Genomic DNA, 23,072 nt, shown 5'->3' on the forward strand with positions numbered 1-23,072 from the left:
ATGTTAATCCATGAGTTAATGAGGGAGCTGGGGAACCCACATCCCTCAAAGTTATTGTTTCACAATGTCTGCAGACTCAAGAATTGCATTGATTTACACCTGGTTCGTGTTTGGAAAGTTATTTTCACAATCATGAGGTTAAAAAATTATTTTTTTTAAAAATGAAAGCTTAGATTTTGCAGAATCTGAGTATGGCATTTGGGCCACAACAATGCATCACACTGGGAGTGGGTTTGGCTCATGAGTCATGTGTTTGAAACCACTGGTTTAATTCTGATATATGTTTGCAAAATAGATCAGAATGTTTCGAAGGAGTGATGCAACTGCCTGTTGTGTCAACCCTTATGGCTAAATTCTGCACTTAGGTGTACACATGTGGCTTCTGTTCATTTCTGTTTTTATATTATAAATTGTGATGTATGTTCTTTGCCATGCTATCTCTTGTTGTGTCACCTCCTAAGGCCAAATTCCACTGTTACACTGGTGTAAATTCAGAGTTAATCTGTTGAAATCAGTGAAGATATGCAGGATTTACACCAAAGTAGTTGAGATTTACACCCCCTAAAGTAGTTGAGAACAAAATCTAGTCTCCAATTTCTTTTTTGATAAATGCAGTTCTTCTTCAAGTGATGTCCTTGTGGGTGTTCCAATGTAGGTGCGGCAGCACCCCCTGCAGCTGGGATCAGAGATTTTCACCAGCAGTGCCCGTCGGACTGCACATGTGCAGCTCCCCTCTTTTGTGCTGTGCGCAGGACGTATATGTAGAGCTGTGCTGTCTGACCACCCCCACTTCCTGCTCTACCACCTTTTGGTCTGGTACGGAATCCACTAGCAGAGCCCACTTCTCCTATTCCCTCATAGAGAGTGCCTTACCTGATAATGTAGTTAGTATTTTCCTCCTCTTTTTCTTTCTCCTTCTATCTACAAAATTTTGTTTTGTTTTGTTTTAACTTAATCTTTACAGTTCTTCTCATAGTTTAGGTTTCTGTTTTTCTCACTTCCCACCTTTCCCGACTGCGAAGCCTTTTCCCTTCACCCTTATGCCTGGCTCTCCCGAGTTTAAGAGTGCGTTTCGTGTGGGGCTGCCTTCTCGATAATGGACAGCCACCCGCAGCGTATCTGCTGTCTGGAGACACTGTCTCACCTGAAACCCAGCGCCAGAAAGGACAGGGACATTAGATTGAAACTTTTCCTCATGGAGAGATTGCTACATCCAGCATCGGACCCGGGCCCGGACTCTCCCCCAGAGAGGCCCTCACACTCTGCCAGGTCATCTGCTGACCCCTATTATCCATGCTGTGTGAAGAGAAAGTCATCCTGTGATTGTGCAGATGACCAGAAACGGGCGTCCTCCTCCTCACATTCTGAGGTGCAGCCTGCCAGAACACTGTCCCTGGCTAGGTTGGTGGCCTCAGCCTCATCCGACAGGGGACATAGCTCCAGGGCTCGTCTGAGTACCTCTGGTACAGGCTCAAAGAAATTGTTTAAAGAACCTATCTGGCCAGACCTTCAGACTTCGATGCCATTTCCCAGCTCTGGGGACTGAGGCAGCCCGCTTGCTGGAACTATGCATCGACACTGTTTCTGGCATTGATAAAGCTGTTGGCACCGAGTAAGTCCTCGGCACCATTAAAATCATTGGCACCAGCCAAGTTACTGACGCCAGCCGAATCATTGACACTGAAATCTTAAGCACCAGTCAAGTCTTTGGCACTGGTCAAGTCATCGGCTAAGTCTCTGGAGCCATCTTCTAAAATTTCAGGGACATACACCCTCTCTTCGGCACCGTGTATTACAAAGGCACCAATGATGCTCCTTTCCCCTCCACAAGACTTCAGATACTCTAAAGACCTGCTGATATCTGACACTCCCGAGTCTTCACTTCTTTGACGGGATCTCCCCCCACTTCTGCCTTCCTCTCTGGATTCACAACATTCCTTCCTCTCTTCGCCGAGGACAGCACCTCCCTTCCCCAGGGAGGAAGAGGAGGAGGAGGACAAGGGCTCCATTGTTCCCTCGACTTCTGGGCAATTTGCACTGGCTTATCCTCACTCTGGCCCCCAATCCTGGCAGGGACCACTGTGGATGCAGCCACATGTGCCACTCCCACCAAACTGGCCATATTGGGACCCTTGGGCTACAGGGCACAATTCAGGAACCCTCCCAGAGAGCAAAGTTGGAGACCTACACCTCTCCCTTCTCCATCAGTCTCTTGTCCTCAGGAAGTCGAACCACCCCCAGTACCAGGGAGGAAGAACAGGAGAAAGAGCAGGAAGAGGAGGCTCCCACAACTTTAAATTTTTCCTCCTTCTCACCTGACAAGGCGATTATGCCACCACCCCCTAAATCTGCCGATGACTTCAGGCACTTTCAAGATCTATTCCATAGGATTGTGGATTCCCTCCAGATATCATTGGAGGAAGTCAAAGACCAGCAGCATAAACTGCTGGACATTCTCCACACATCCTCTTCCTCAGAGATCACACTATTGTTCAGTGAAGCTTTTCTCGAACCTGCAAAGGTTCTATGGCAGACACCAGCTTCCATCCCTCTGACCTGCAAACACGCCGACAGAAAATGTTATGTTCTGATGAAGGATGCTGAATTTTTCTTTTCGCTCCCCACCCCAAATGCTTTGGTGGTCAGTGCGGTGCAGGAGAAAAGCCATCAGTACCAACCTCGATCTAGTCATCCAGAAGAGATTGGAAACGCCTGGACCCTATTTGGACACAAGGCATACTCTCCACGCTACGATTTAGGATGTCAAATTATGAAGCTCTCATGGCCCAGTATAATGATCTGAACTACTCCAAATTGGAGGAATTCTGTCACGATATACCAGAGACCAAAAAGGAGCCATTCCAGTCCTTAATATTGGAGGGACACCTTCTAGCCTGTACAGCCCTACAAACCTCGCTAGATCCTGCAGACACCGCTGCTCAATCCATCGCAACTGCTGTGGTCATGAGGTGTGCATCATGGCTCCACTTCTCAGGCTTTCCTAAGGAGGTACAAACAGCAGTAGAGGACTTACCATTCCAAGGCCAGGAACTATTCTCAGAGTGCACAGATAACTCTCTGCACTCCCTTAAAGATTCTTGAGCTACACTTTGTTCTCTCCGGATATACATGCCAGCACCAAAGGGATGCTCAGGGAAGTATCAACTGCCCCCTGTGATCCCGAACTCAACAATGCAGGGCAGATTGTTGTCCACCGAATCTACCTTACACATCAATCTCCTAAAGCTACGAGTGGTTCGCAATGCCTGCTGACATTTCTTACCTCTTCTCAAACATCATATCATAAGAGTGATGACGGATAATCTTGCCTGAATGTATTACATCAACAGGCAGGGTGGAGCGAGGTTCCACTCTTTATGCTCAGAGGCAATCAAATTGTGGAACTGGTGTATCCAGAATAACATCTCCATTTCAGCCACGCACCTCCCAGAACACAACCGCAGACACATTGAGCAGGATGGTCTTGCACGATCATGAGTGGGAGCTGGATATGCGAGCACTTCAACCCATATTCAACCACTGGGGCTGTCCCATCATAGATCTCTTTGGCACTCAACACAGTGCACACTGCCCTCAATTCTGTTCTGGAGCAGGACTGGGGCGCGGATTGCTGGGACACTTGTTCTTCGTAACCTGGGATATACCACTCCTTTATGCCTTCCCTCCCTTTCTCCTATTCCGAGTACTTCGCAAAATACAGGCGTACCGAGCTCATGTCATACTAATAACTCCAAACATGGCCACAACAGGTCTGGTATACTTACCTTCTACGCGTGATGGTATGCTGACCGATCTGTCTCCACCTAAAACCGTGGATCCTCTCACAGGACACAGGATGCATTCTCCATCCCAATCCGCAGATGCTCCACCTTAAAGCCTGGCTCCTCTGTGGTTCTGGGGTCCAGAAATAGCCTGCTCAGACTAAATCAAACAGATACTTTTGAATAGCAGGCGTGACACAACCAGACACACTTACATTCAAGAATGGACTAGATTTCACTGCTGATGTAGCTCACGTCAGGTTGACACAGCACACTCTCCATTGCCACTTATTCTTTGCAGCCTTTATATAGGGCCCAGCCTGGCCCTGACTGGCTGCCTTTCTGCCCTTCTCTGATTGGTCAGGTTCTGCACAGGCGCCCTCCAGCCTGCTTTAACTCCTCTTCTGCCAAAGTGGGGCCACTGTCCCACTACACACCCTCCCCTTTAAACAGCCAGGATTGGCCAATAGCTCTATTAGACTACACTTGGTGGCAATCACTACCTTTCCCTCCCCCATTGTTGGCCACTCCGTCTTCACACACCTGCTCATGAAGCACTTGTTGATGGGTATTTGCCATATACAAGACTTGACCTCAGCCTGGCCCCAGCCTAGTCGTCTGTTCTCTCACTAGGCCCCCGTTTGAACCAATGGCAACCTGTTCTTACATACACCTATCAAGGAAAATGGCCTTTCTTTTTGCCATCATCTCTGCTAGGCAGGTGGGCGAATTCACAGCCCTCGTGGTATGTCCACCATACACAGTGTTACTGTAAAGACAAAATTAAACTACGCCCACACCCAAGATTCTTACCTAAGGTCCCAACATCTTTTCATCTCAATCAACCAATACACCTCCTTTGCTTCTTCTGAAAGCCTCACAGTAATCAATAGGAGGCAGCTCTACAAACCCTAGATGTGAGGTGTGCATGAGTCTTCTACTTGGACAGGACTAAATGCTTCCGGAAATCGTCATGATTATTCCAATCCACCACTAAAAGATCCAGAGGCACTGCTATATCAAAACAATGCCTCTCTAAATGTATGCACATTTGTATGCATTTATTTTATGAACTCCACGATAGACAACCTCCTATCTCAGTCAGAACACATTCCACATGATCATTATTTACCTCGTTTGCCTTTCTTAATAATGTCCCCATTGATGACATTTGTAAGGCTGCCACATGGGCACCAACAAACACTTTTGCCTGGCAGTTTTGCACAATACTCTCCTTGGACATGCTGTCCTATCCTCAATAGTACATGTTGCTCTGAAGCCCCAGCCTTCCAACTAGGGTCACTGCTTTATAGTCACCTACACTGGAGCACCCATAGGGACGTCACTCAAAGAAGAAAAGGTTACTTGCCCTGTGCAGTAACTGAGGTTCTTCGAGATGTGTGTCCCTGTGGGTGCTCCACTACCCACCCACCTCCCCTCTGCTTCAGAGACGAAAATATAAGCTCTGCAGTAGAGAAGGAACTGGGGGTGGTCGGACCGCACAGCACTCTATATGCGTCCCGCACACAGAGCGAGAGAGGGGAGGTGCGTACGCGCGGTCTGATGGGCACTGCTGGTGAAGATCTCCCATCCCAGGTGCAGGGGGTGCTGCCGCCCCTACAGTGGAGCACCCATAGGAACACACCTCTCCAAGAACCTCATTTACTGCACAGGGTGAGTAACCATCTCTTCCTTTTTTCCTTTGATTGTGTTAGGCAATACATATAGGAGAAAAACAGACATAAAAGGGTTTATTATATTACATTCCCTTGTGTATTTTCTTTTTATACAAGCTCATGAGGAATCTTTTACTGAGCCTAAAAGTTTTTGAAGATGATCTAATTTGAGCCAATGAGAAGGAGATCTAATTTTGAGATACTGCTCTTTGTGAAAACTCAGATATGTAATTTCTACATCATCTTTTTATCCATCATATTTCATGTTATACAAATTATAACTGAATTATTATTATTATTATTGCTATGTGTATCAGCATTAATTAAAAATAAAATATCATTTGTTTTCTCAGACCCAGTTAGCACTCTGTCATTATGCTACATCGTATGAGGAAGAGAATTTCCCAATGGCAAATGATTTCCGACCTGAGCGCTGGCTGAGGAAAGACAATACGGACAGAGTGGACAACTTTGGTTCCATTCCATTTGGTTATGGCATTCGCAGTTGTATAGGAAAAAGAATTGCAGAACTGGAAATTCACCTTGCACTGATTCAGGTGAGGAATCTGTGACAGTGTTATAAAGAGATAAAATATATTAGTATCAGCTCTTTAATATGCAAACTGCCTCTGGACATCTTTTTATTTAAGAAAAGCTTTGTTTAAAGAATGTTGACTAGGCCCCGATCCTGCATTCTTTTTCATTCAGAATACACATGTGCTTAGAAATAAGCATTTCAATAAAAATCTACATTACAGAAATAAAAATTGTAAATCCCAGTTGTAGTACAAGCAAAATCCATCCAATGTAAGATTACCAAGGAAATAAATTACTTTAGGGTAAAAGGATTTTCATAAGTCAATTGCAACCTTTAAATGAAAGGCTCCCTTGGCATATGGCAGGATGGTTCTTTACTCAGTTATAGGATTTTGATTAAAACATTGTTGTATTGAGAACAGTGGAGCATTTACCAGAAAGTGAAGAAGGTTTGTAATCCTGAGACTAAGGCAGACCATACTAACCAACATTCAAATCAAACATTCACCGTCTCCATTTTTCTCTGATCCCTGTGTCTTCTTTTTCAGGCTTCTGCATGTATTCTTTTTTGCTGTTTTATATAGATTATTTTGTATTACATCCTGAGGTAGAGAAGGCTTTCCTATCAATTCCTACTGTATGTATGCATCTCCAAGAATCCCCCAAAAGATTTGGATCAGATTGAGCAATCAAACCACATGAGTTTGCAATTTTATTTATTTGTTTGTTTGTTGGTTTATTTATTTACCATGACTTCACAGTCAGAACTGATCTACTTGGATGTGCTCCACAGTCATTTGTGTAATGCACTGTAGCATTTCAAAGAAGTTGCTGTCTCTCCCATGTGTTGGTTCTCATGCTGCTTTAGTGGATGTATCATGGGCATCAGTGCAATGGTCTAATATCAGCAGAATCACCTTGATTGAATGACAGACTCTTATTGTTATTCTGTTCAATATAGGTTCTTGTATCATGCTCATCACTTTATTATCAGAGCACTTGCATTAAGGAATGCAACTAACATCTGTCATGTTCTGTTGTTCCATCCTCTGCCCAGGTGGAGAAGTGTGTGCAGTGGAGTATTTTGTTTTGGAATATTTTTCATTATATACACACACTATATATTTGTTCATGATGGCAAGGTCAGACATACATGCCTTGCACTTAGAGAGTCCTTAGTTCCTGTGGGAGTTTTTTCCACAGTTTTAGGCCAGGCACCGAAAAAGCTCTGTCTCCTGCACAGACAAGCTTTTCTCTTATTGTCGAAAGTTCCATCGTGCCAGAGGAGCATAGCTGTCAACCATGGTCTTCATCCTGGAGCCATTTCATTTTCCCCACTGAGAAATCATGTTAAGCAGGTTCAATGGAACTGATAGCAACATTAGTGGTAGTGATGAACTCTAAGGAGTATTACTGGTTTTCTGTTTCTAGAATTATAAGTTTGTATTTGTCAATTTATAAGCTGTCTAATATCAACATATGTCTCTTTCCAGCTGCTTCAAAATTTTGAGATCAAAATTTCTCCCAAAACTAAACCAGTTAAGGCCAAAACCCATGGACTTTTGACTCCTGGAGACGCCATCAATGTGAAATTTGCTGACAGGAAGTGAGATGCAAATGTTTAGGAAATTTTAGTGTGTACTCTTCTTGGAAATTGACTTGCATCTGATTGAAATATTATGATTGTTCTCTTGTCCATTGGCTTGTGGGCATTCTGCAAAATGATTAAGTCTTAGATGCTGACCTACTTCTAGCAATATCCAAGAGATGTTATCTCTCTCATAGAAGATAATTCCACAAGTTCACATGGAACTGTATGGAAATATAAACTTAAATACTTCCTTTTTGCACTGGGAGTTACCTTTTCCCTGGAATCAGTTTTGTATGATAGCAATAGATGCACTGAAACAACACTATCAAGTTCAGACATGGCATATTGTCTTGAGCTTTTGTTAGACTGCTTAGTCGTCAAAGAGAAGCATTCCTGTGTGTCTGTGTGGTGATATATACTGTTCCCAAACTTGTATATATATGTTGATTGACAGTTTCTCTTTGTTGTCTTCAATGCCTTTTTTGGAATTCTGCCTCTTTAGTTAGCTTTAAAAAAGCATTTACATGATATGCGTCAAAATAAAATTAATTCAATAGTTTGAAACATAAAGATGTTGTAAAAATATATGGAAGATGTTGCCAGTTTGTTAAGACTCAACAATTAGGATCTGTTTTTAAAAATGTTTTTATAAAACATAAAGTGAATAGAAATAATAATTGCTTGGAAATATTTCGTATTGGCCACAGTCGGAAGACAGGAGACTGAGCTAGATGGACAATTGGCCTGACCTAGTATGGCAGTTCTTATGTAAATGTGTCTGTAAAATTAAAAGCATTTGTAAAAAAAATAATTTTTTAAAAAACATATTTAAACACCATGTTGCAGACTTATGAACCCAAACAGTGTTATCACACGAAAAGCAGGAAGTGAAATTAGATTGTTTCACTGTTCCATTTGAATTACATGCAAATAGTAAATAAACAAGAAAAATGATGGAAATACATTAGTTTCCACGTTTCCATTTCCTGTGACCTAAAATATTACTAGTAACAGAGATGTTTTAAAAAATGGCAACAAAAACAAACATATAATTTTTGTCCTGATAGTCTCTTTTTAAAAGTAAGAACTGGAAACTCTCATTGTAATGTACTGCCTGCCCTCTGTAGGATGGATATGTGACTGCTACGAGGTTTATCGGTTTTAGATTAATTGACTATCTAGTGGCCAATCTAAAAAGTGTATACTTTAAAGTTACATTCTCTTTGACAGCTAGTGGAAAATATCTCTTGTATGTGGCTTCTGATCATTATGGCACCAATTTTACATTTGTACAAAAATATTCTTATTTGAGAGAACCCTTTGCCTTGGAACTATTTTATGCCTTGAGCTAAACCATTTTGCAAAAGAACCATAGAATCATAGAATATCAGGGTTGGAAGGGACCTTAGGAGGTCATCTAGTCCAACCCCCTGCTCAAAGCAGGACCAATCCCCAATTAAATCATCCCAGCCAGGGCTTTGTCAAGCCTGACCTTAAAAACTTCTAAGGAAGGAGATTCTACCACCTCCCTAGGTAACGCATTCCAGTGTTTCACCACCCTCCTAGTGAAAAAGTTTTTCCTAATATCCAACCTAAACCTCCCCCACTGCAACTTGAGACCATTACTCCTTGTCCTGTCCTCTTCTACCACTGAGAATAGTCTAGAACCATCCTCTCTGGAACCACCTCTCAGGTAGTTGAAAGCAGCTATCAAATCCCCCCTCATTCTTCTCTTCTGCAGACTAAACAATCCCAGTTCCCTCAGCCTCTCCTCATAAGTCATGTGTTCCAGACCCCTAATCATTTTTGTTGCCCTTCGCCGGACTCTCTCCAATTTATCCACATCCTTCTTGTAGTGTGGGGCCCAAAACTGGACACAGTACTCCAGATAAGACCTCACCAATGTCGAATAGAGGGGAACGATCACGTCCCTCGATCTGCTCGCTATGCCCCTTATACATCCCAAAATGCCATTGGCCTTCTTGGCAACCAGGGCACACTGCTGACTCATATCCAGCTTCTCGTCCACTGTCACCCCGAGGTCCTTTTCCGCAGAACTGCTGCCTAGCCATTCGGTCCCTAGTCTGTAGCGGTGCATTGGGTTCTTCCGTCCTAAGTGCAGGACCCTGCATTTATCCTTATTGAACCTCATCAGATTTCTTTTGGCCCAATCCTCCAATTTGTCTAGGTCCCTCTGTATCCTATCCCTGCCCTCCAGGGTATCTACCACTCCTCCCAGTTTAGTATCATCCGCAAATTTGCTGAGAGTGCAATCCACACCATCCTCCAGATCATTTATGAAGATATTGAACAAAACCGGCCCCAGGACCGACCCCTGGGGCACTCCACTTGACACCAGCTGCCAACTAGACATGGAGCCATTGATCACTACCCGTTGAGCCCGACAATCTAGCCAACTTTCTACCCACCTTATAGTGCATTCATCCAGCCCATACTTCTTTAACTTGCTGACAAGAATACTGTGGGAGACCGTGTCAAAAGCTTTGCTAAAGTCAAGAAACAATACATCCACTGCTTTCCCTTCATCCACAGAACCAGTAATCTCATCATAGAAGGCGATTAGATTAGTCAGGCATGACCTTCCCTTGGTGAATCCATGCTGACTGTTCCTGATCACTTTCCTCTCATGTAAGTGCTTCAGGATTGATTCTTTGAGGACCTGCTCCATGATTTTTCCGGGGACTGAGGTGAGGCTGACTGGCCTGTAGTTCCCAGGATCCTCCTTCTTCCCTTTTTTAAAGATTGGCACTACATTAGCCTTTTTCCAGTCATCCGGAACTTCCCCCGTTCGCCACGAGTTTTCAAAGATAATGGCCAATGGCTCTGCAATCACATCCGCCAATTCCTTTAGCACTCTCGGATGCAACTCGTCCAGCCCCATGGACTTGTGCACGTCCAGCTTTTCTAAATAGTCCCTAACCACCTCTTTCTCCACAGAGGGCTGGCCATCTATTCCCCATTTTGTGATGCCCAGCGCAGCAGTCTGGGAGCTGACCTTGTTAGTGAAGACAGAGGCAAAAAAAGCATTGAGTACATTAGTTTTTTCCACATCCTCTGTCACTAGGTTGCCTCCCTCATTCATTAAGGCCCTCCTGATTTCATTCCTACATGCCCGAGCAATATTTTTATACTCTTCCCTGGTCATATGTCCAACCTTCCACTCTTGTAAGCTTCTTTTTTATGTTTAAGATCCACTAGGATTTCACCGTTAAGCCAAGCTGGTCGCCTGCCATATTTACTATTCTTTCGACACATTGGGATGGTTCGTCCCTGTAACCTCAACAGGGATTCCTTGAAATACAGCCAGGTCTCCTGGACTCCTTTCCCCTTCATGTTAGTCCCCCAGGGGATCCTACCCATCCGTTCCCTGAGGAAGTCGAAGTCTGCTTTTCTGAAGTCCAGGGTCCGTATCCTGCTGCTTACCTTTCTTCCCTGTGTCAGGATCCTGAACTCAACCAACTCATGGTCACTGCCTCCCAGATTCCCATCCACTTTTGCTTCCCCCACTAATTCTTCCCGGTTTGTGAGCAGCAGGTCAAGAAAAGCTCCCCCCCTTAGTTGGCTCCTCTAGCACTTGCACCAGGAAATTGTCCCCTACGCTTTCCATAAACTTCCTGGATTGTCTATGCACCGCTGTATTGCTCTCCCAGCAGATATCAGGAAAATTAAAGTCACCCATGAGAACCAGGGCGTGCGATCTAGTAGCTTCTGTGAGCTGCCGGAAGAAAGCCTCATCCACCTCATCCCCCTGGTCCGGTGGTCTATAGCAGACTCCCACCACTACATTACTCTTGTTGCTCACACTTCTAAACTTAATCCAGAGACACTCAGGTTTTTCTGCAGTTTCGTACCGGAGCTCTGAGCAGTCATACTGCTCCCTTACATACAGTGCTACTCCCCCACCTTTTCTGCCCTGCCTGTCCTTCCTGAACAGTTTATAACCATCCATGACAGTACTCCAGTCATGTGAGTTATCCCACCAAGTCTCTGTTATTCCAATCACGTCATAATTCCTTGACATCACCAGGACCTCCAGTTCTCCCTGCTTGTTTCCAAGGCTTTGTGCATTCGTATATAAGCACTTGAGATAACCTGCTGACCGCCCCTCATTCTCAGTATGAGGCAGGAGCCCTCCCCTCACAGACATTCCTGCCTGTGCTTCCTCCCGGTATCCCGCTTTCCCACTTACCTCAGGGCTTTGGTCTCCTTCCCCCGGTGAACCTAGTTTAAAGCCCTCCTCACTAGGTTAGCCAGCCTGCTCGCAAAGATGCTCTTCCCTCTCTTCGTAAGGTGGAGCCCATCTCTGCCCAGCACTCCTCCTTCGTGGAAGACCATCCCATGGTCAAAGAATCCAAAGCCTTCTCTCCGACACCACCTGCGTAGCCATTCATTGACTTCCACGATTCGGTGGTCCCTACCCAGGCCTTTTCCTTCCACGGGGAGAATGGACGAGAACACCACTTGCGCCTCAAACTCCTTTATCCTTCTTCCCAGGGCCACGTAGTCCGCAGTGATCCGCTCAAGGTCATTCTTGGCAGTATCATTGGTGCCCACGTGGAGAAGCAGGAAGGGGTAGCGATCCGAGGGCTTGATGAGTCTCGGCAGTCTCTCCATCACATCGTGAATCTTAGCCCCCGGCAAGCAGCAGACTTCTCGGTTTTCCCGGTCAGGGCGGCAGATAGATGACTCAGTCCCCCGGAGGAGAGAGTCCCCGACCACCACCACCCGCCTTCTTCTCTTGGGAGAGCTCAAACCTATACATTCTATAGTCAAATTAACTATATAAAAGTGTGTATAGTTAGCTATAGAAGTGTCAGAATATTGGTACTAAAATGTGAGATTGTGCAGAGGTAGTTTACTTAATGATGTTCATAAACCTTCTGATGTTACACAGTTATTCAATTCAAGAAAATGTATTGTGAGGCTAATTTTCAAATTGGGATTCATTTTTTTGGTCTTCGCCCCATCCGACTATCAAAAACAGGTTAACAGGGCTAAAAGCAAAATTATATGCTTTGTTATTCTTACTTTTGATTGTCCACTGAATAATATTTCTGAGCTTTGTAGATACAGATATTCACTGTTCCAACCTGGGTGTTTTGATTATGTTTGTGAAGATTTGGCAATATTTATCCTTTCCAGATGGACTTACAGATCAAAAATCTGATCTTGTCAGAATTTTAAGTTTGCACAGTTGCCCAATGAATTTTCTTGAAGAACTTTGAGCTGCTTTAGACATTTTTATGTACCATAAGATCTGCAGGCAGTCTTTAGAATTCATTTTCCAAAGTTGCTCCCAGTTCCATGCACAGGGCCAGTTACACAGACAGAACTGCAGAGTCTCAATGCATGGATGAGACGATGGTGTAGGGAGAAGGGGTTTAGATTTATAAGAAACTGGGGAAACTTTTGGGGAAGGGGGAGCCTATGCAGGAAGGATGGGCTCCACCTAAACCAAAATGGAACCAGATTGCTAGCACTTAACATTAAAAAGTTCATATAGCAGTTTTTAAACTAGGGGCTGGGGGAAGCCGACAGGTGCAGAGGAGAACATGGTTCGGACATCCCTTCGGGGAGGATCTATTAATAGAGAAACTCTATGTCCTAGTGAGGACAAGCGGATGGAAAATGATAAAATACAGGCAGGGTCTGATCAGAAACAGTCAAATAAAAGAGAGTCCCATTCAAGTACATCGTGTAATAGCAGACAGCTAAAAGTTTTTAAAGTGCTTATATACCAATGCTAAAAGTCTAAATAATAAAATGGGTGAACTAGAGTGCCTCGTATTAATGAGGATATTGATATAATAGGCATCACAGAAACTTGGTGGAATGAGGATAATCAATGCGGTACAGTAATAGCAGGGTACAAAATACAAAATCAGAAGGACAGAACAGGTCATGCAGGTGGAGGAGTAGCATTATATGTGAAAGAAAGTGTAGAATCAAATGAAGTAAAAATCATAAACCAATCAAACTGTACCATAGAATCTCTATGGCTAGAAATCCCATGCTCTAATAATAAGAATATAGTGGCAGGGATATATTACCGACCACCTCACCAGGATGGTGATAGTGACTGTGAAATGCTCAGGGAGATTAGAGAGGCTATTAAAATTAAAAACTCAATAATAATAAGAATGGGGAATTACAGTTATCCCCATATTGACTGGGTACATGTCACCTCAGGACAGGATGCAGAGATAAAGTTTCTTGACACCTTAAATTACTGTTTCTTGGAGCAGCTGGTCCTGGAATCCACTAGGACTAAATTCTTGATTTAGTCCTAAGTGGAGCACAGGATCTGATCCAAGAGGTGAATATAGCTTGACTTCTTGGTAATAGTGACCATAATATAATTAAATTTAATATCCCTGTGACAGGAGAAACACCACAGCAGCCCAACACTGTAGCATTTAATTTCAGAAAGGGGAACAACACAAAAATGAGGAGGTTAGTTAAAACAGAAATTAAAGGGTACAGTGCCAAAAGTGAAATCTCTGCAAGCTGCGTGGAAACTTTTTAAAAACACTATAATAGAGCCTCAACTTAAATGTATACCCCAATTTAAAAAACATAGTAAGAGAACCAAAAAAGAGCCACCGTGGTTAAACAACAAATTAAAAGAAGCAGTAAGAGGCAAAAAGGCATCCTTTAAAAAGTGGAAGTTCAATCCTAGTGAGGAAAATAGAAAGGAGCATAAACAATGGCAAACGAAGTATAAAAATACAATTAGGAAGTCCAAAAAAGAATTTAAGGAACAGCCAAAGACTCAAAAAGTAATAGCCAATTTTTTTTAAGTACATCAGAAGCAGGAAGCCTGCTAAACAACCAGTGGGGCCACTGGACAATGGAGGTGCTAAAGGAGCACTCAAGGATGATAAGGCCATTGCGGAGAAACTAAATGAATTCTTTGCATCAGTCTTCATGGCTGAGGATGTGAGGGAGATTCCCAAACCTGAGCTAAACTTTTTAGGTGACAGGTCTGAGGAACAGTCCCAGATTGAGGTATCATTAGAGGAGGTTTTGGAACAAATTGTTAAATTAAACAGCAATAAGTCATCAGGACCAGATGGTATTCACCCAAGAGTTCTGAAGGAACTCAAATGTGAAATTGCAGAACTATTAACTGTAATCTGACAGGTTTCAGAGTAGCAGCCACTTTAGTCTGTATCTTCAAAAAGAAAAGGAGAACTTGTGGCATCTTAGAGACTAACAAATTTATTTGAGCATAAGCTTTCGTGAACTACAGCTCACTTCATCCGATGAAGTGAGCTGTAGCTCACGAAAGCTTATACTCAGATAAATTTGTTAGTCTCTAAAGTGCCACAAGTCCTCCTTTTCTTTTAACTGTAAACTATAACCCATCATTTAAATCAGGTGCTGTACCAGATGACTGGAGGATAGCTAACGTGATACCAATTTTTAAAAAGGGCTCCAGAGGTGATCCTGGCAATTACAGGCCTGTAAGCCTGACTTCAGTACTGGGCAAACTTGTTAAAACTATAATAAAGAACAATATTGTCAGACATATAGGTGAACATAATTTGTTGAGGAAGAGTCAACATGGTTTTAGTAAAGGGAAATCATGCCTCACCAATCTACTAGAATTCTTTGAGGGGGTGAACAAGCATGTGGACCAAGTGGATCCAGTGGATATAGTATACTTAGATTTTCAGAAAACGTTTGACAAGGTCCCTCACGAAAGTCTCTTACGCAAAGTAAGCTGCCACAGGATAAGAGGGAAGGTGCTCTCATGGATTGGTAACTGGTTAAAAGATAGGAAACAAAGGGTAGGTATAAATGGTCAGTTTTCAGAATGGAGAGAGATAAATAGTGATGTCCCCCAAGGGTCTGTACTGGGCCCGTGCTATTCAATATATTCATAAATTATAAATTATGAAAAAAGGAGTAAACAGTGAGGTGGCAAAATTTGCAGATGATACAAAATTACTAAAGATAGTTAAGACTGCGAAGAGCTACAAAAGGATCTCTCAGAACTGGGTGACTGGGCAACAAAATGGCAGATGAAATTCAGTGTTGATAAATGCAAAGTAATGCACATTGGAAAGCATAATCCCAACTATACATCTAAAATAATGGGGTCTAAATTAGCTGTTATCACCCAAGAAAGAGATCTTGGAGTCATTGTGGATAGTTCTCTGAAGACATTCACTCAATGTGCAGCGGCAGTCAAAAAAACTAACAGAATGTTGGGAATCGTTAAGAAAGGGATAGATAATAAGACAGAAAATATCATATTGCCTCTATATAAATCCGTGGTACTCCCACATCTTGAATACTGTGTGCAGATGTGGTCATCCCATCTCAAAAAAGATATATTAGAATTGGAAAAGGTTCAGAAAAGGGCAGAAAAATGATTTGGGGTATGGAACGGCTTCCAAATGAGGAGAGAATAATAAGACTGGGACTTTTCAGCTTGGAAAAGAGATGGCTAAGGGGAGATATGATTGAGGTCTATAAAATCCTGACTGGTGTTGAGAAAGTGGATAAGGAAGTGTTGTTTACCACTTGTCATAACACAAGAACTAGGGATCACCAAATGAAATTAATAGGCAGCAGGTTTAAAACAAATAAAAGGAAGTATTTTTTTTATACAACGCACAGTCAATCTGTGTAACTCCTTGCCAGAGGATGTTGTGAAGGCCAAAACCATATCAGGCTTCAAAAAAGAACTAGATAAATTCATGGAGGATAGGTCCATCAATGGCTGTTAGCCAGGGTGGGCAGGGATGGTGCCCTTAGCCTCTGTTTGCCAGAAGCTTGGAATGGGCGACAGGGGATGGATCACTGGATGATTACCTGTTCTGTTCATTCCCTCTGGGGCACCTGGCACTGGCCACTGTTGGTAGACAGGTTACTAGATGGACCTTTTGTCTGACCCAGTAGGGCCATTCTTATGTTCTTATGTTTTTCTGTCTTGTGGGTTGGGTTGCTGGGTTTTGTTTTGTTTGAGAAGGTTTTTTCTAAGACTTCCCATTTTGCCTCTTCATTTTCTTTCCCAACATCACCTCCAATGACCCCAGATCTGCACTGACCCTCCATTTGTCTGACAAGGACTAACCATCTTCCAGAACCAATCTATGCATATCTGAGTGTCATCCAGAAGGAATTGCTTAACAGGGGTGCAAAACCCCTTCACCCACTGGGTTAAGCATGCTGCCTCCATTCCATTCCCAATATCTGTTGACCTGATGATCAAGGGGTCAATTTCTGAATCCAAATTTGAATTCCTCATGGGGCCTGCATTTTGCACTGTCACATCACCACCAGTCTAGACCGATGATTGGTATATTCTAATCATTTTGTTACATGGTACCAATTCCAAGCTAATATTTCACAGTATAAGAGGGAAGAGGCATTCTAGAAATACTGATTAAAACATTTTCATGATTTCTTTTCATTAAAAAAGCTTGATTTGTTTTTGATAAAGAATCTGTCTAATTTGTCTCTTGCATATAGTAAAATATTTATAAAGAATGTACGGGTTCCTGTTCTCATTTCAAATTGTTGCTTACATTGGCACTTTTTTTCTGGTATATTAAAGCTTTGAACATACTGGAGGGAGGTGGAAGAGAGAGCTTTCACATTAATGGCAGCTTCATGTGTTGGACAGTTACTGGAATAAATACAAATAAATATTGAGTTATTGATTTACTAATCGATATAGAAAATTGGCATTTTAAAGCTACACAGAGGCTGCAGTAGATACCAGCAGCCAAAGAGTTTGAAAATGAATCATTTACAAGCATCATAATTCAAGAATTTGTTGCTAACGATGCATTGGCAAATTAAAGGACACTAAAGTAATTTTTTCCTCTTGATCGTAATGCTTTCTTAGAAACTTGAGTTTATTTCTTTTCAAAGTCACACCACCAAACATTCTAAAATTGTTCAAGGACTTCTTTTGTTTAACTGCTTCAGTTTAAATACTGTCTGCTGGATTTATACAGTGGGATGAGAGAATAAACTAGCATTATTTAAGCTTAGAATAAATGTTAAAGGGGGCTTGTCACAGGGTGGCTGTCCCCTTCAAGTGCAGCAGGTCCAGCTCCCCTGATGAGTAGGGGACGCTTAATGAGGGGCCGGTCAACACCTGAATTAGAAGATAAGAAAAGATCTGCAGCCAGGTACCTAAAAAAGGGAGGAAGCTGCAAAACAGCCATCCCAGAAACAAGCTGGAAGAGGAGACTAGGGGAAGCCACTGAATAGAGCTGCAGGAGGGAAGCTGGCTCCTGTCATGATTACCAGGACAGGGGTCAAAAAGAGAATAGTTGGGAAGCTGCTTGAAACCACTTGGAAAGAAAGTCAGCCCAGAGAGGACAGGTATGGAATATGAAAACACTGTGATTACACCTGGCTGGAAAGATATCATTTTGTTTGACTGCTTCATTTATGAAGGAACTTGGAGCCTGTGCAGAGGGAAAAGGAGTAGAATGTCTGAAGAACCAGGCACGGAGAAGAAGGGATTGACCAAGGACTTTAAGTTGGGACACTAAGGTTTGTTTTAAGGCTGTGGGCAGAGTTATTTCGACCATTAATAAATAAACCTAGAACAGGGGATGCTTTCTGATTTAAAAAGGTGGAGGTGGAGTAATTGCTGAGACTCTTGAGCACAGGGCGTAGTCATGGCTGTGGCCTGTTGGGTTATACTAGGCCAGCAGAGCAAGCTTGGAAACTGCACCCTCTGTGACAGTGCATAAGGGGGGTATTGACATTTGGAAGGATATAGTGGAACAACATAATTGCTTTCTTTTTATGCTGTTCTGGAACGTTAAAAAGAGGGATCACTCAAAATCATAAAGAAGTAATGAAAGGAAAATGTTTATTCACATAGGCAATGTGTAGAATTCAGTGCTGCAGGTACTCATATTGCTCGCATCTCCCTAGTATGCAATTGCCTTATAATCTTTAATGTATTTATCCCCTCAACACCTCTGAGAGATAGGGAATTTCCATTTTATAGATGGGGAACTGAGGCACAGATCAGCTAAGTGACATGCAAGGTCACACAGGAAGTCTAGGGCAGTGTGATGGGGTGTGAATACCTCACACTAGGCAAGAAAGGGTTAACCCTACACTATGGCGGTGGAAGTCCTGCTCATCTGACAGTGCTGGGCATGCTCCAACTGCTGCCTCAGTATAAAAGGGAGCAGCCCAGCTCATTCTAGGCTGACCACCAAGGAAGAAGGATGTTTGGTGGAGGCTCCTGCCTAGGAGCCACTTCAGGACTTGACTGCTGGAACCAGAGATCCCAAGGACCAGACACGAGACCTATTGCCTACCGTAGGCCAGCTGGACTCAGAATCCCCGGGAGCTGCCTATACTGAGGAGCTTGGAGGCCCCAATGACGTATGGACCCCAGCTTCAGGAGACACAGTAGGAAGTGGCCAAAGAAGGTGGTGTGAGTGGTATCCCCCACCCGAGGAAAGTCAGTGTGTTGCAGCAGGTTCCCTGCTGAGAGGGTGGTGGCCATACTTGCCACTGACAGGGCCCTGAGCAGGGAGGGCCTGGGTCCCTCTACCCCAGCTCTCAAACCCCCCCAACCTCTGCTGTGTGGTGGCCCCTGACTCTGGTCATTAGGCCCCACAGCCCTGAAGCCCAAGGGAAGTTGTATTGACTCTGGCTACTAGGCCATGCTGCCCTGATCTCCAAGGGTGGTTATATTGATGATGGCTATTAAGCCACAAGGCCCTGATCCCCAGGGCAGTCATACTGATTCTGGTCATTGGGCTGCAACACCCTGACCCTGAAGGGCATCTGTATTGACTCTGGCCACACAGCCTTGAGCCCCAGGGAAGCCATACTGACTCTGGCCATTGGGTTGTGCTGCTCTCAGCTCAGGGATAGTTGGGTAGACTGTAACTCTGGTAGTATCACAACCCTGACCTGCCCCAAAAGGGGACAGGGTGTGCATACCCTGCAACAGGCAGAGCAGGGAATTAAACCTAGTTTTTCTAAGTCCTAAGCTAGAGTTCTAACCAGTGGACCAGAAAAGATATTATGAGTTTATATTCATTAATAAAATTTGTAGTAAATAATTTAAGATAAAATGATACAGAATTATCAAACTGCATGCTTTGTGGTACAAAGGTATAAAAAGGGTCATAAAGGCATTTTATTCTATCTTATATTGCATGGTCCACTGGACTAAGGAGCAGATCTAGTCTGTTGTATCCTAACTGATTATTCTGCGTGAACTCTAGGGAGATTTACGGGGGAAGGAAAGAATACTTCCTACAAGACTGTGAACCAACAGTGGAGCCATTCCACGAAACTTACTCCAGCCTAATGCCTGGTGTATGCCCCATGACAGCGGATGTGCTCCTCCTAAAATACACTTAACAGACCTTGCATTCCTAGTGCCCCCAAACTGCATAGGTTCCACTGACATGCAGCAAATTGCTGCTTGTCTGCATGGAAGTAAGAACAGAGTTTGCATCTAGCTACATGGGAGGCTTTTTCACCTCCTTCTGAAGCACCAGGTATTAATTAGAAGAGACAATATTTTTCATTTTACTTTTTAGTTAGGGTAAATTTCTTTTTCAGGTGAAAAGTCAAACTTTTACTCAAAACTTTGTGGGCTTGATTTTTGCAGTTGTTTTGATTCCTTAATGTAGTGAGCTGACATTGATCATCAGTTGAAAACTCGCTGAAGGAGTACATAGTAAGTACTTTATGTATTTACAGCCCATGGGCTCATCTGATCTGAATGATGTGTTTATCTGATTCTACAACAGATTCAGATTTTGCAGATTAAGAGCTTCCATTTTTTTTTAAAAAGTACATTCTTAGCCCTCATAGCTTTAAAGAAAGCTTTTCAAAGATGACCCAACATAATCCTTAGACGATCTAAAACAGCTCTGAACAGCATTCATTTCCGTGGGCTGTCTTTTAAGACTAACAATAACCTAAGGACAAGAATTTCAAATAATTTAGGTGTGCAAGTGTAACCCACACACCTTCTGGATGTAGTGTTCTGTCCCATCTAGTGGCATCGAGACCATGTAGAGAGCGATTAATGAGTTTGCTCTGCAGCCTTAGCTAACAGCCAGTTGGCTTTTAGCTCATGTGGTAAAGGCTCATGCACTAAGCTCCAGAGGTCCCAGGTTCAATCCCGCCCACCGACAGCTGGGGTCAGTTGGTGTTACAAGTGGGGGCTGGTCCGGGATTGCAACTGGGAAGACTCTGAAGCTCAGGATGTGCTTCCTCACCTAGGGGAAGTATGTAACCTATACCCCTTCTGGGTGTGGTGTTCTGTCCCATCTAGTGGCACAGAGACCACTTAGAGGTTGAGTCTGCTCTACAGCCTTAACTAACAGCCAGTTGGTTTTTAGCTCGTGCAGTAGAGGCTCATGCACTAAGCTCCAGAGGTCCCAGGTTCCCACCTGCTGACGACTGGGGGTCTGTTGGTGTTTCACAAGTATGCACCTTATTTGCACTTACCACTATTGTGGACAAATATCATGTAACTGCATGTTCAAATGCCCAAAAGGCAGAAACAGAAGCAGTTATAAAGTACTTTTTATAATTTTTCCCACTAAGTGATGTTGAATGCAACATACATTTACTGCTACACAGCCATATTTTTGAAGTGTTAACTAATTGTGCCTCAAGTTTTGGGTGCCCAACTGTTGCTACATCTTGTGCTTGATTTTCAGAGATACTTAGGACCCACAGCTCACAAGGGAAGCTTGCAATAGGGACTTTATTCTCTACTGTCTTGCACCTTGCTTAGTCATTTATTCCTATGCAAAGAGGATGTAAAATGCTACAAAATTAGAATGGTACCACTTTCCAGACTCTTTGAACAGGTGTAAATGTTGATGCAAGACTGGAGAATCAGTCCAGCTTTTCCTAGCTGTTGGTTAGTGAAAGAGCCAGGACACTAGACTTGATGGTCTGATTTCTGAATATCGATTCTATGTCCTATAATCAACCAAGACATTCTTATTGCTTGCTGGAAACTGCATGAGAGAAAATTTTAGGCGATTGGTCCAAAATAGAACAGAATTAGATTCAAATGCTCCAATTTCAACCACACTAAAGTCAATAAATAAATGTAGTGGAAGCCATAACTATAATAGTGGAATTCTACATCCATACTCAGGAAAGGAGGTTTGCACAGGTGTTAAACCTGATACCGTAGCCGCCTCTTATCTCTCCCCTTCCCCTCCCCCACCCCACGGTAGTATTCATTAATCAGACAAAAATGATAGGCAGCCCAAGAAATGTGCATGTGAGTGTATGTATAGATTCATTTGCTTGGTATATATTAGTTACATTCCATTTGGATGTCGTTGTCTATGCATCTTATGACCAATTCAATCACGGGACTCATTTTAGGATGTTTCACTGGCACTTCTATCTCAGTCATGCCCACCTCCTCTCTGGGACCCCTGAGGTAGGGAAGCATTATCATCCCCACGTATAGATGGGAAACTGAGGCACAGAGAGGCTAAGTGACTTGTCCAAGGTCACACGCGAAGTCTTTGGCCGACCAGGCAACCGAACCTGGGTTTCCCCTGTCCAGGGCCGGTGCCCCAACCAATGGGCCACCGTTCCTTCCCTTCTTTTTGGATAAGAAGGGAAAAATAAATGCAAGTGTTGTGTGGATATTTTTTTTTAATGGAGTTCATCTGAGAACTTCAACTGTCCAAAATCTAATCTGTCTCCGAAAGCATAGATTATTTTTCAGGTTTCAGAGTAACAGCCGTGTTAGTCTGTATTTGCAAAAAGAAAAGGAGGACTTGTGGCACCTTAGAGACTAACCAATTTATTTGAGCTTAAGCTTTCGTGAGCTACAGCTCACTTCATCGGATGCATACTGTGGAAAGTGTAGAAGATCTTTTTATACACACAAAGCATGAAAAAATACCTCTCCCCACCCCACTCTCCTGCTGGTAATAGCTTATCTAAAGTGATCACTCTCCTTACATTGTGTATGATAATCAAGTTGGGCCATTTCCAGCACAAATCCAGCGTTTAACAAGAACGTCTGAGGAGGGGTGGGTAGGAAAAAACAGGAAATAGGTTACCTTGCATAATGATTGAGCCACTCCCAGTCTCTATTCAAGCCTAAGTTAATTGTATCCAATTTGCAAATGAATTCCAATTCAACAGTTTCCCGCTGGAGTCTGGATTTGAAGTTTTTTTTGTTGTAATATCGCAACTTTCATGTCTGTAATCGTGTGACCAGAGAGATTGAAGTGTTCTCCGACTGGTTTATGAATGTTATAATTCTTGACATCTGATTTGTGTCCATTTATTCTTTTACGTAGAGACTGTCCAGTTTGACCAATGTACATGGCAGAGGGGCATTGCTGGCACATGATGGCATATATCTGGCTCTATCAATCTGTTTCTTCACTTCCGCAGGTGGGTATTGTAGTTAATCATAGAATAAGTTGTAAGAATGCTTGATAGAGATCTTGTAGGTGTTTG

General features: G+C 43.2%; 1 protein-coding gene across 1 annotated transcript in view; it reads left to right on the plus strand.

Annotated features, from left to right (window-relative positions):
• Positions 1-8,115, plus strand: part of CYP27C1 (cytochrome P450 family 27 subfamily C member 1) — a 38,906-nt gene extending 30,791 nt beyond the window's left edge. Inside the window, exons 8-9 of the mRNA XM_084642707.1 lie at positions 5,812-6,015; positions 7,489-8,115. Coding sequence (XP_084498833.1) covers positions 5,812-6,015; positions 7,489-7,605 — 321 coding nt within the window. The 3' untranslated portion in view covers positions 7,606-8,115. The remainder of the gene's footprint in view (positions 1-5,811; positions 6,016-7,488) is intronic.
• Positions 8,116-23,072: the final 14,957 nt, after the last annotated feature.

This window comes from Lepidochelys olivacea (genome assembly GCF_965140295.1).
Source record: "Lepidochelys olivacea isolate rLepOli2 genome assembly, chromosome: 11".
Lineage (NCBI taxonomy): Eukaryota > Metazoa > Chordata > Testudines > Cheloniidae > Lepidochelys > Lepidochelys olivacea.